We start from the raw sequence: 14,119 nt of genomic DNA on the forward strand, positions 1-14,119 counted from the left end.
CTGTGTGGAATGGAATGGAACTGTGTGGAATGGAATGGAATGGAACTGTGTGGAATGGAATGGAATGGAATGGAACTGTGTGGAATGGAATGGAATGGAATGGAATTGTGTGGAATGGAATGGAATGGAATGGAACTGTGTGGAATGGAATGGAATGGAATGGAACTGTGTGGAATGGAATGGAATGGGATTGCATGGAATAAAATAAAAACATGGGGTATTCAATACATGCACATATAGTGTTTTATTTACATTTTTTTCTAAAGATCAGTACATACATAAATAACATCTTAAATTTCAACTAAATAAAAACATGATGAGATTAACAATTAAATTACAATTATTAAAAACAGAACAAAACTCCCCCACGACCGCTCTAGAAACACACATTCCCTCGTGCTCCTGTGTGGGGGGGATCAGCAGGAGTTTGGTCCTCAGTTTCACAAATGCATTCTCACCGATAGTCCCAGCCAGCACAGGTCACCATTACTGATCAAATACGAACACCAGTATATATATATATATATTATATATACACACACACACATACACACACTGTATAAAAATCACAGGCATGGTACAGCATCATTTAAAATACATTCAGACGACACCAAGAGAAACATTCAAGTGCATTTTTCATTTCTTTTTAAATCAACATGTACATCTAAAAACAAATAAATACAATCTCGCGCAGATCAGCTGCAGGTCCACAGTCCAGTCCAGTGCACTCACGGTGTGCCGATACAGGCTTTCCATAGTGGTTCTCACTTCATTATTAAAAGCACCTCTATAGCAAGTCCAGCCCCAACTACTCCATGACTGTAGCAAAGTCCTTCAGAGAGCTCTGTCTCCTATAGCACTGTACAGAACTCTGTCTCCTACAGCACTGTACAGAGCTCTGTCTCCTATAGCACTGTACAGAGCTCTGTCTCCTACAGCACTCGTAGCCTCTACCCCATGTCTATGGCAGAGTCCTCCTGGCTGCTCCCCGCCCCCAGCCCTGCTCTCTGGAGGGAGTCCCGGTACTTGCGCTTGCCCAGCTCGATGATGTCAGCGATCTCTTCGGCGATGTCCTGGCGCCCGCTCTCCTGCATCGCCCGCACAAGCTGAGCCACGCAGTCCGGCGAGCCGACGCTGCCACGCGCCCAGGAAAAGAGCATTGACTCCACCTGCCTGCCCAGATCACCCCTGCACAGAGAGAGAGAGAGGGAGAGACTGTGAGAGAGACAGAGAGACTGAGAGAGAGAGACACTGACACACACACACCTGCCTGCCCAGATCACCCCTGCACAGAGAGAGAGACTGAGACACAGAGAGAGAGAGACAGAGACACTGACACACACACACACACACACCTGTCTGCCCAGATCACCCCTGCACAGAGAGAGAGAGAGACTGAGAGAGAGACTGAGACACAGAGAGAGAGACAGAGACACTGACACACACACACACACACACACACACACCTGTCTGCCCAGATCACCCCTGCACAGAGAGAGAGAGAGAGGGAGAGACTGTGAGAGAGACAGAGACAGACACAGAGAGAGAGACACAGAGAGAGAGAGAGAGACACTGACACACACACACACACCTGTCTGCCCAGATCACCCCTGCACAGAGAGAGACACAGAGAGAGACAGACACAGAGAGACACACAGAGAGAGTGAGAGAGAGACACACACACACACACACACACCTGTCTGCCCAGATCACCCCTGCACAGAGAGAGACACAGAGAGAGACAGACACAGAGAGACACACAGAGAGAGTGAGAGAGAGAGAGACACACACACACACACACACACACCTGTCTGCCCAGATCACCCCTGCACAGAGAGAGAGGGAGAGAATGACAGAGAGAGACTGAGACACAGAGAGACAGAGAGAGAGAGAGAGAGCGAAAGAGACACACTGACACACACACACAAAGACACACCTGTGTCCATACTCCAGTCTGTCGAGCTGCTGGTAGCTCAGCCCCAGGTTGGTTCCGATGCTCCTCCACTCGGCCCCGATGCGCAGCGCGATGCCCAGCAGGTTCACCTCGGTCAGAAACCCGCTCTCCTCGTCCCCCAGGTTCAGGGGAGAGGGCTGACCGGACTGACCCCCCTCCGTCACCGACCGCAGCATCTACACACAGAGGGAGAGGGGGAAAGAGAGAGAACAGAGAGGGAGAGAGCTGGCGTCACTACAGAGGTCAATACCGTGTTACCTTTATAAAGGTTTACCGCAATCCATTGCCACAGTCATTTTGCAGTTTCATCTCCATGCTTTTCCCATGGCTATACTCTGGGTTTGCCACAGTTTAGGACAGAGGCAGTGTGGCTGAGTGATTAGAGTGAGGCAGTGTGGCTCTCATGGTTAGAGCGGAGGGGCTGGGAGTGAGGTAGTGGTGACAGGGTGACTCACTGGTAGCTGCAGTGGGAGAGTTGTGAGCCACTGGCTATCGGGCCCCTTCCTCTTCTTTGCAGCCTCCTCAGGTAAGCTCTCCGGCATCGCTCCCCGGTAAAACGAGACCTGAAGAGAGGGAGGGAGGAAGAATACCTTAAAACAACAAGTCGAACACATCCTGACACTGTGCTTATTACACTGACCAGTCACCAATCTCAGGCTGACGGCAAACTCAAGATTTCTGTCTATCTGGACAGACAGAAGGTCAAGAGCACGTCTTCAGGCTAGCCAGCAGTTTGATATTGATGATCTAACCAATGTTACAAACATTTCACTCTCTCACACACACACAGACACACAGAGACAGACGGAGACACACATGCGATCGCTTGTGCCAGCTCTTGTCACACCACCACGGCCGCCTCCACTGGTATGAATGCCTCGTCACTGACAGGCGGTATATATGGGGGCTGCATGTCCCTGTTACCTGGCCGCGCACGGGCTGCACGCTGCGGTCCGAGCTGGAGCTCACGTACACCTCCTTCAGGTTCTTCAAGTGAGAGTAAAACACGAAGGAGATTCGCCCAGCCTCGCAATCAGGGCGGTCTGGGGAGAGAGGAGAGAGGGCGAAGACGGAGGACAGGAGAGGGGAGAGACAGAGGAGAGAGGGAGGAGAGGGGTGCAGTTGAAACTAGGGGGTCACAATATGATACATGCAATGGTTCTGATAGGGTTGTACTTGTAGGATTCATAATAAGATCAAACAGTTCACATGGGGGTCATTCACAGACAAACCAGGAAAGAGAAGTAGGGGGGTCCCCCTTACCGGAATCTATCTCGATCCCCTTCTCGAAGCCAGCGAAGAACTGCTCCCCCTCCAGCATGTCAATCAGATCCGAGGGTTCTGGACCTTGGTACCGACTGATCAGCCTCTCCAGAGCATCGTCAACCTGAGAGAGAGAGGAGAGAGGGGGAGAGGGGGAGAGAGTGGCTCTACACCTATATTGAGAAGGTGGCCTTTCTACAGTCAGAATGTGTGCTTGTATAGAGAGGATTTCCAGTCTAGTCTATACGGTGTATGAGGCAAGCGTATTGAGAGGATACTGTAGCTGGTCTAGTCTCTGGTCTCAGTGGTCTACAGGGCTGTATCAGTCTCAGTGGTGTACAGGGCATATCAGTCTCAGTGGTGTATAGGGTCTCAGTGGTGCATAGGGCTGTGTTGAGAAGCCTGTATCAGTACCTTGTTCTGGGGCAGGCACTGCAGCAGCACCTGCTCAGGGTTCTTCTTCCTCTGCAGAGCCATGAACTGGACCTGGTGGAGCCGCAGCCTCTCGTATACCCTCCGCACCATCCCCCCCACATAGCGCTGCGTGGTGTACCACAGCCAGTACCTGCAACCCACAGACAGAGAGAGCGAGAGTCTCACACAGAATTACACACAGGACCACTTGCAGGGCAGTCTGTGGCTCACCAGGAGAAGTGCAACACCTCGAACACAGCGTAGAGGTGCGTGAACTGCAGCGCCACCTGCTGGGTGATGTCAGTCCACGTGTCAGCACTGGGATCCCCGTGCAGGAGGTGGAGCCGTGAGCGATCCAGAGAGAGGCCTGCAGGGAAAGAGAGAGGGAGGAGTGAGGGAGAGAGAGACAGAGTCAGAGAGAGAGACACACTGACACAACCACACACACAGAGTCAGAGAGAGAGACGGGAGTGATGGAGCGAGACAGACACACAGTCAGAGATACACACTGACCCACAGAGTCAGAGACACACACACACACAGAGTCTGACCTGTGAGCCCCGGAGGCAAGGGCAGCTGTATCCTGACTGGCTGCAGGAAGTTGAGAGCTGAGCTCTGGGCCAGGCGGAGCAGTGGGCTGGCGCTGGCATGGGGGTCTCCAGAGAGCTCTCTGAGCTGAGGCAGGGGCACCGCGAGGACCTGCAGGGACACAGTGACATCACAACACAGCGACACAGTGACATCACCGCACTGAGACACAGTGACATCACAGCACAGAGACACAGTGACATCACAGCACAGAGACACAGTGACATCATCGCACTGAGACAGTGACATCACAGCACAGCTACACAGTGACATCACCGCACTGAGACACAGTGACATTACAATACAGTGAGGAGACTCACAGATGACAGGCACTCACTCAGCACACTCACCTGCATCCTGACGCGCCGCGCTTCCGCAGTGGCAGCAGGGGGGAAGGTCACCTTGATCCCGGGGTCCGCAGACGAGACCAGCAGCGCCCCCTGCAGGGGCAGCACTGAACAGCACTCCTCCACCAGCTGAGACACCACCATGAACCAGGAGAAATGAGAGAGACTGCAGCAAGCCAGGAACCGCTGGGGAGGAGAGGGGAAGAAGGAGTGAGAGAGAGAGAGAGAGAGAGAGAGAGAGAGAGAGAGACACCCCATGAACCAGGAGAGAAGAGGGGTACCTTGTCGTTCCTACTAGTTTGGCTGCCTAGTTTATCCTGTGGAAGCTCTGCCCCCTCTACCCTCTTCCTCCTGCTGTAGGTCACTGTGTGGGTCTGCAGGTCCGTCCAGGAAGCCCCGTCGAAGGTTCGGATCACAGCCTGCCGGTGAGGGGCTCTGCGAGGGGCTGAGTAGGGCAGGGAGAGGCTCACAGGCTGGGGAGGGGGGAAGTGGGTGAGAGGGAAAGGAGTGAGAGGACTGGGAGAGGGTGTGGGAAATAATCTTCTACAAGAACTTACTAATATAGTAGAACACACTAAGTTTATACCTTGTCTGTATGGTGTCTCTCATTATTAGTCACCTCCCTCCCCACTAACCCCTGACCTTTACCTCACCTTGTGGAAGTTGATTCCATGGGGCTGCAGCTCCAGCACGGAGCTCAACAGGAAGTCGTGGTGTTCCAGCCTGACCAGCTTCCTGCTGGGCCTGCGTAGACGCCAGGTCACTGTCACCATGGAGATGGCGCCCGCAGGGAATACCAGCTTCAACCCCCTGGGCAGGAACACGGTACAGCCGTCATGGGTCACCACGAAACTGAGAGAGAGAGAGAGGCAGCCCTTAGGGAGGTTCACTGTCGCTGCACATTTGCAGTTTTCTGTTGTGCTTTTCCCATGGTTATACTAAGCACTTACCATGCTTTACCATACCTCTCTGTGCTTTACAATGCTTCCCTATGCTTTACCATACCTCTCTGTGCTTTACAATGCTTCCTTATGCTTTACCAGACCTCTCTGTGCTTTACAATGCTTCCCTATGCTTTACCGTACCGCTCTGTGCTTTACAATGCTTCCCTATGCTTTACCAGACCTCTCTGTGCTTTACAATGCTTCCCTATGCTTTACCGTACCGCTCTGTGCTTTACAATGCTTCCCTATGCTTTACCGTACCGCTCTGTGCTTTACAGTGCTTCCCTATGCTTTACCAGACCTCTCTGTGCTTTACAGTGCTTCCCTATGCTTTACCATGCTTTTACTGTGGGAAACTGTCAGAAGGGTAACCAGTGATGTTTGTTTATTATTTTAACTGTTAATTATCTCATGCTATATGATGAATGAAGTCATCCCAGCACAGTTTAAATACTGAGGTCTCTGAGGGTTTGCACCAGCACCAAACCAGACCAGACTAATTCCAGCAGGGCATAAAGGAATGAGCCTCTTATTTCCACCTGCGTCTGAGTGAAACTCACCTGTCCTGGTCCCCCGACAGGTGCAGCTCAGGAGGGTCTTTGGGTTCAGAAGCATCTGTTTGAAACAGATAGGGAGGAGCCAGTGAGTCAGGGAGACCCCAGTCACAGCACAGCAGGTGTCAATTATTTAATTGAATTTATTTATTTATTTATGTATTTATTTATTTTTCAAAATAACTCAGTAACAGAATTTCCGCTCTCTTTTGCAGTCCCTTTGTAACACTGACCAGTGACTTCATACTCTGAAATGAACCCCTGTTTTTAAACGCTGTGAAACTAATTCTCTCACCCTCCGTCTGGGGCAGGGTTTGGGGTGTCTCTGGCTGTCCCAGGGGGTTCCCTCGGAGTCGGGCCGCGGGGCAGCTCTCGATCTCCGCTGGGACCCGGCGCAGGCAGTTGTTCTGAAGGTCCAGATGGGTCAGACTGGGCAGAGCTGCCAGGCTCGCTGGCACCAACTCCAGGCAGTTACTGTGGAGATGCAGCTGCTGCAGGGAGAGCAGGTTGCCTGCAGACAACACAATAGAGTACAGTACAGTATAATACAATGTAGTACAGTATAATACAGCACAATGCAGAGAGGATATACAGTGTTTCTAATCAATGAGCGAGGGCAGACATGAACACAGAGGAAGTGGATGGAGAGATCAGTATGGTGACCCCCTGCTCTTACCCAGTGTCTCCGGCACACTCCTCAGCTTGTTAGCAGACAGGTCGAGCAGCTCCAGCCTCTCTAGCGCCCCCGCCTGTTCGGGTATCTCCTCCAGCAGGTTGTGAGAGGCGTCCAGGCTCCGCAGCGCCCCCAGCTGGCCCAAGCTGGCAGGCAGGGAGTGCAGCCGGTTCTTGATGAGGGAGAGGAAGGTGAGGCAGCGCAGGTCTCCCAGGCTCTCAGGGAGGGAGCCCAGCAGGTTGTGTCCCAGGAGGAGGGTGGAGAGGCAGGGCAGGGCGGAGACGCAGCCTGGCAGGGAGTGCAGCCGGTTGAAGCTCAGGTCCAGGTGGGTGAGCAGCTGCAGGGACCCGAAAGAATCGGGCAGCGCCGACAAGAGTCCCGGCACACAGGCGCCAAACTCGTCCCTGAGAGAGCCCCCTGCGGAGAAACACATTGATCAAACCAGTACACTGCAGCATACTGGGAATATCATACCATTACACTGCAGCATACTGGGAATGCTGGGAACCAAATTGGAAGAGCCACCCGTCACTGTTATATAAGGGTGTGCGGTACTGCTGCATGGACCCTCTGTTCGATTAGTCTGATCGTTGCTGGTGTCGATCGGGCTGATAATCAAATTCAAAAGAAATACTGAATATGATGATAACACGGAGGATAACTACACTGGTTAAGCTTTTCGTCAAAATTTAAAACGTATGATACTTTAATACTTAACAAGAGTTTAAACTCAATTATCTATTAACACCCCTAGTATGAACTTGTATTATAATAATTGTGTGGCCGGCTGGTTGGCTGGCTGGGTTTGTACCTTTGAGCACGGCGGACCTGAGCCCCCTCATCCTGGGGAGCAGCTCCACAGCGCCCTCTATCCCCTCCTGGTTGCTGCAGAGCCTCACGAACTCCACGGCCAGCATCTCGTCCTGGCGAGAACCCCACAGCTCGGGCAGGAGGGCCGCACCCCTGGGGTACACATCCAGGGACAGCCTGTTCCCAGCCAGGGCCAAGCCAGCCTGCTGACACCCAGCTGAGGCTCCCTCCTTGGGACCCACACCCAGGAGGCAGTCACTCATAGTGGGGCTCAAACTATCAGCACGTGGAGAGCCGATCTCACTGGGGTCCAGAGAGGCCACCCCACCAGGACCAGGGCCATGATCTGGAGGGTGCAGAAGAGGCACACCCAGGGGAGGGCGAATCCTAGGAAAGGGTGTCAAGTCTGGGGTGGGACCCAGGCGCTGACACCCAATTACAGGGTAGATGTCTACAGCACCACAGGAAAGCAGGTCTAGGTTCGGGGCTTCCTCCAAGCTGGGGCGGTCCCTCGTCGTCTCATTCTCAGGACGAGGGGGCTGCACAGCAGTCAGGGCTACATCCAGGCTTTCCCAGTTTGAATCCAGAGGCGTGGACGAGGTTGAGGAGAGGGTGTCTGAGTCCACAGGGACTGCGAGTCCGGCCTGCTTGGGAGGCACACTGGGGCTCGCTGCGTCTATTCCCCCTGCCCGGCTCCTCTCTTCCCCTGGCCGGCTCCTCTCTTCCCCTGGCCGGCTCCTCTCTTCCCCTGGCCGGCTCCTCTCTCCCCCTGGCCGGCTCCTCTCTCCCCCTGGCCGGCTCCTCTCTCCCCCTGGCCGGCTCCTCTCTCCCCCTGGCCGGCTCCTCTCTCCCCCTGGCCGGCTCCTCTCTCCCCCTGGCCGACTCCTCTCTCCCCCTGGCCGACTCCTCTCTCCCCCTGGCTGACTCCTCTCTCCCCCTGGCCGACTCCTCTCTCCCCCTGGCCGACTCCTCTCTCCCCCTGGCCGACTCCTCTCTTCTCCTGGCTGACTCCTCTCTCCCCCTGGCTGACTCCTCTCTTCTCCTGGCTGACTCCTCTCTTCTCCTGGCTGACTCCTCTCTTCCCTTGGCTGCTCTCTCTGTCTCCTCTGCCTTTGCTCTTCCATGCTCTCTCATCTCTTTCTCATCTCTCTCTGTTTTGCTGCTGCGGGAGACTGAGGCAGTGGTGGGCATGTTGCAACTTGCAGCAGGCTAACGCTCCAGTGCAGCACCCAGATGCATTGCGCCTGCTAGGAGAGGAGAGAAACAGAGGGAACAGGAGACAGCAGGAGACAAGGGCAATGTACTATTTAAAACATGCTTTCCCATACCTCGCTAGGCTTTGCAATGCTTCCCTGTGCTTTACCAAGCTTTATTACACTGCTGTATTACACTTGGCTAGGCTTTTACTCTGGGAAACATTTAGAAGTGTTAAAATATGAAGGCACTAGAATTAGCTGCTGGCTTGGGTACTTAAATAAGGCGCATTGCTGTGGATGGAGTTGTGTAATAATCAACTCTATGCATATTATTACATGGTATGACTTTACATTTCAGTATCGTTCTCTTTTGTTGTTTATATAAACACAATGTAATATAATATTTAACAGTGATAGAAATATTTAATTGCAGAACACTGTAAACAACGATTATGAAGAGGCCTCTGAATGTGTCATTATAACACTTCATATTATTAACAATATAACTTAAGAAGACGCGCTGCACACGTGGTTTCCTTCTCCAGTTTAAACTTACAGCTTCCAAGTCATTATTATTTCAACACGTCGTTTAAAACAATCTCAAACGCACTGCAATTAAAACAAACTACTGTCGTTTTCTTTATAAAGCGAACAGCATTTACAGATTGTGTACAACTTCAGTGTCCGGTCGCTTTACCTTCTACTCACCAGCGTAAACAAACTACAAAGAGTTAGTTCGTCAGCAGCTTCAGTCAAGGACGAGTTGAGTTAATAGCAGTGCTGAAGAAACGGCACTCCGATGACAGCCATACAGATATATTGTTTTATATTTCAGTGTGACTGCCGGTTTATTTTGACAGATGTTCAGTTTGCACTCTTAGGCAGAGCCGCCAAAGTTTTTGCACAGGGCGGCAGGGCGGTCTTAAAGTGACAGCGCACAATTTTGTGTTCGTCACAGTGATGGAGTACTGCAGTAGTATAGGGGCGCTCTCTGTAGCTTCTGGTTTTAGAGTCGCACCAGATTTCACCCGAAAATACAGTACTGTCAAATATATATATGTAGTAAACGGACAGATGGCTCCATTAATGTTGTTTAGCTGGTGTCTTAATGTAAACTTTTTTAAAAAACAATACGTATTTTATATTGATTAATTGTGTGTATCTCTATCTATCTATCTATAGATAGATAGATAGATAGATAGATAGATAGATAGATAGATAGATAGATATCGTTGGCAACAGTTTAATAGGAAAATAAAGACCACAGCCAGGGTACTTTTACTGTCAGCACAGTTTGTTTATTTGTTGCACCAGATGGCGCAAAATCATTGCCGGTTTTCAGTCATCGACATCGAGAATCTGTACAATGCGGAACTGCTGTGCAAGAGCCGCTGTTTACAAGAAAAGGGCACCTAAAGTAAGTGGGACACAATATTGCCATTCACAAACACAGGAACGTAATCTCCGCAAGGCAGCGCCAGGAAGAGAATAGAGTGTTCTTTTAACGCAACATCATTTACGCAAATCTTTACGTGTCTCTCAGAAATGATTTCAACCGAAACCGTCCGCCGGTTTAGGTGCAGTCCGTGTGGTTCCGACTTATGAACTATTCTGAGTAATTGTTAGAAGATTATTTAAAAGACAAAGACGCGTGTGTTGATGGACGAGCGGCACCTGCAAAGTTAAATAACTATAGTATAAAACATTGATACCATGACGATGGCTTCTAAACCTACGTGTCTGATTGTGGCGAGTTCTGCAGCAGAGGGTACGCGTCGGTACAGCAACACTGGTCATAATTGTGTTAGATTTGAATGATCCTTGCGAGCGAGCGGGATTAGGGCTGTTATAATGTGCGCAGCGGTATTATTATTATTATTATTATTATTATTATTATTATTATTATTATTATTATTTATTTCTTAGCTGACGCCCTTATCCAGGGCGACTTACAATTGTTACAAGATATCACATTATTTTTACATACAATTACCCAGTTATACAGTTGGGTTTTTACTGGAGCAATCTAGGTAAAGTACCTTGCTCAAGGGTACAGCAGCAGTGTCCCCACCGGGGATTGAACCCACGACCCTCCGGTCAAGAGTCCAGAGCCCTAACCACTACTCCACACTGCTGTTATCATAAGGATGTCTCTTATTGTGTACATATATGTCTTATTATAACATATATTTTATATTTCTCTCTCTCTCTCTCAGGTGTGTCTGCTCAGTCCTTCCTTCACTGCTTCAATCTGTGCAGCTCCACCTTCAACCTGCAGATCGCCACTCCTGGGGTGAGTCCAGTAGCTGCACAGCACAGGGTGTGCCGTACTGTGTCTGTGTGTGCGTGCCCTGGTGTAGGGCAGGGTGCGCTGTGTGGAGTGTGCCGTACTGTGTCTGTGTGTGCTCGCCCTGGTGTAGGGCAGGGTGCGCTGTGTGGAGTGTGCCGTAGCGCTGTGTGGAGTGTTCCGTACTGTGTCTGTGTGTGCTCGCCCTGGTATAGGGCAGGGTGCGCTGTGTGGAGTGTGCCGTACTGTGTCTGTGTGTGCGCGCCCTGGTATAGGGCAGGGTGCGCTGTGTGGAGTGTGCCGTACTGTGTCTGTGTGTGCGTGCCCTGGTGTAGGGCAGGGTGCGCTGTGTGGAGTGTGCCATACTGTGTGCTTCTGTACAGCAAGAAGGTGCTGAGCAGCACTGGGGATGCAGAAAGATAACTAACCCCACTGCAACTAGCACGAGAACGTATACTAAGAAGGAATTTACAGACAGTCTTTTGGTAACCTATGAACCCTCTCCTTTCCCCTCTCCCTATCCCTCTTCTCTTTCCTTCTCTCCTCTCTCTTCTCTCTATCCCTCTCCTCCCCTCCCTCTCTTAGGGGAAGCCGATTGACTTTGTCGATGTTGATGAAACAAACATGCGACTGATCCAGGACTTCAGAATGAAAGCCTACGCTGGCCCGGCCAAGCTGGAGTCCATCGACGGTGAAGGGGGAGAGGGGGAGAGGGGATGCAGAAGTCATTTCTCTTTAAACTGTCCGGATGCGTCTTGCTATGGGTTGCCGGCACACTCTATGAGTGTTTACCAGCATTCCCAGTGCGTTCCAGTTTAAAGTTGTCTCAAAGGTTAAACCGTTTAGGTGACACTCTGTGCTCTGCTTTTATGACGACATCATACTGCAAACAGTAAACCTTCCCAGCTTTAGTGAGCTTTGTGCATGCTGTTTAACATGTTCCCCCTCTCCCTCTACCCCTGTCTCACTCCCCCCTCTCTGCTCTCTCTCCAGGAGCCCGCTATCATGCTCTCCTCATCCCCAGCTCTCCGGGTGCAATGTCAGACCTGGCACACAGCGGCTACCTGGCAAAAATCCTGCAGCACTTCATCTCAGAGAAGAGTGAGTCCTGAACTGACTTCATCAGAGTGTATCACACTGTATAGAGACTGCAGACTGAACTGACTTCATCAGAGTGTATCACACTGTATAGAGACTGCAGACTGAACTGACTTCATCAGAGTGTATCACACTGTATAGAGACTGCAGACTGAACTGACTTCATCAGAGTGGATCACACTGTATAGAGACTGCAGACTGAACTGACTTCATCAGAGTGTATCACACTGTATATACTGAGCACACAGACTGAACTGACTTCATCAGAGTGTATCACACTGTATAGAGACTGCAGACTGAACTGACTTCATCAGAGTGTATCACACTGTATATACTGAGCACACAGACTGAACTGACTTCATCAGAGTGTATCACACTGTATAGACTGAGCACACAGACTGAACTGACTTCATCAGAGTGTATCACACTGTATAGACTGAGCACACAGACTGAACCTCCACAGAGCGGAGGACAAGGCTGAATAACGCAGATGAGCCCTCAAGGGTCGTTTCTGCTCCAGAGTGAAATAAACACAGGAGCGCTCGCTCCTCTTGATGCGTTCAGGGAGCCAAGTTCAATCAAGCGTGTTTAAACCAAACATAAAACAACTGTGTTCTGAGAATGACTTGACTAGGTCCAGCTGGTTTGGTTTCCGGGTGCTGAAGACCTCTCTCTTTCCCTGTGTTGTTTCAGAGCCTGTGTGCGCGGTGGGGCACGGTGTCTCTGCTCTGTGCTGTGCCGTCACGGAGGAGAGAGCCTGGATCTTCAGGGGGTACAGCCTCACCGGGGTAGGGACACACTGCTCGTTGTTAGCTGTCTGTTGAAGCGCTGGGTGTGCAGTGCCTGTATAACTCTCTCTCCCCCGGCAGCCCTCTGTGTTGGAGCTGGTGCGCCGCAGAGACTTTGCAAACCTCCCCATCGTGGTGGAAGACTTTGTGAAGGACTCTGGGGCGACTTACAGTGGTGAGTGGAGCTGACTGACTGTGTACAATTACACTAACACACTGAGACACACACTCACTGAGACAGACACACATGCTCACAGACACACACTCACTGAGACACATGCTTACACACACACACACTCACCGTGTCGTTGTGTTGCAGCCAGTGAAGTGGACGCGGTGCACGTGGTGCTGGACAGACACCTGGTCACCGGACAGAATGACCAATCCACCGTCGCAGCCGTACAGAACCTCATCCTGCTCTGCAGCTCCAGGTACCTCCCTCCCCTCCCCTCCCCTCCCCTCCCCTCCCCTAAAGCGGCCAGTGATAATATTAGTAAAGCTTGTCATTGTCTGTGTTGGTGGTGGGCTATTAAGTTGGGGTCTGATGGGGAGAAGCGTGTGTACAGTTTGTTGTACAGTGTGTTATATTGTGTGGGGTACCAGTTACAACTGTGTGTTGTAAGTGTCAACTGAGTTTTAAAACTGGTATATCGCTTAGCGGTCCTGTGGTACTTAAGAGCAGGGGAAAAGTTTAGGTAGCGCTCCTTGACGGAGTTAGGTTTTTGTTTTGTTTACTGTGTGAATGAAAGTGCCGTTCTGTGTCGGGGTGTGCTGTCTGAAGGGGCAAGACAGCCTCAGCAGAGAAGGGTCCATTACAGAGGTAAGAGAATGGATTGTGACGCAGTCGTGGGTAGCACTGTTCTGTGTGCCTGACACTCTCTCTCTCTCTCTCGCTTCTTACTCAGGAAGTGACTCTGGGAAGGTGTGACAGGCTGTTGGGATACTGAAGGAATCACTAGACCTCTGTATTCGGGGGTCTTTCCTTCAATAGGACCCAGTACTGTTTGTGAGGAGTGTGCCGTGTTTGTCCCACATCTTGTCTATATTGTAAATAAATTAAAATGCTGAAGCACTACAAGTCCCACACATCTGTCTCCCTCATATCGGTACAGTGATCCCATCTTTTAATTAAAGCATTATTTATCATCAGTTAACATGTCCAGCTGACCCTGTCTCTTCTATCAGGATGTCCAGCTGGCAGAG

At 51.0% G+C, this 14,119-nt stretch overlaps 2 protein-coding genes across 2 annotated transcripts; one reads left to right on the forward strand and one right to left on the reverse strand.

Annotated features, from left to right (window-relative positions):
• Positions 1–225: 225 nt before the first annotated feature.
• Positions 226–9,782, reverse strand: pidd1 (p53-induced death domain protein 1). The gene is made up of 16 exons (XM_034057629.3): positions 9,452–9,782; positions 7,549–8,794; positions 6,741–7,154; positions 6,360–6,575; positions 6,071–6,125; positions 5,220–5,418; positions 4,848–5,039; positions 4,570–4,752; positions 4,183–4,330; positions 3,863–3,998; positions 3,632–3,782; positions 3,218–3,341; positions 2,879–2,997; positions 2,410–2,517; positions 1,937–2,130; positions 226–1,188 (listed from the first exon to the last, which is right to left on the reverse strand). Exons 2-16 carry the CDS (start codon positions 8,669–8,671, stop codon positions 951–953), a joined length of 3,600 nt encoding a protein of 1,199 aa, XP_033913520.3. The 5' UTR covers positions 8,672–8,794; positions 9,452–9,782; the 3' UTR covers positions 226–950.
• Positions 9,783–10,185: 403 nt separating this feature from the next.
• On the forward strand, positions 10,186–13,994 carry gatd1 (glutamine amidotransferase class 1 domain containing 1). Its single transcript, XM_034057665.3, has 8 exons — positions 10,186–10,511; positions 10,960–11,036; positions 11,616–11,721; positions 12,024–12,131; positions 12,822–12,916; positions 12,998–13,091; positions 13,236–13,347; positions 13,822–13,994. The coding sequence occupies exons 1-8, from the start codon at positions 10,457–10,459 to the stop codon at positions 13,826–13,828; spliced, it is 654 nt and encodes a 217-aa protein (XP_033913556.2). The 5' UTR covers positions 10,186–10,456; the 3' UTR covers positions 13,829–13,994.
• The last annotated feature ends 125 nt before the right edge of the window (positions 13,995–14,119 follow it).

This window comes from Acipenser ruthenus, chromosome 28 (assembly GCF_902713425.1).
Source record: "Acipenser ruthenus chromosome 28, fAciRut3.2 maternal haplotype, whole genome shotgun sequence".
NCBI classification, from domain to species: Eukaryota; Metazoa; Chordata; class Actinopteri; order Acipenseriformes; family Acipenseridae; genus Acipenser; species Acipenser ruthenus.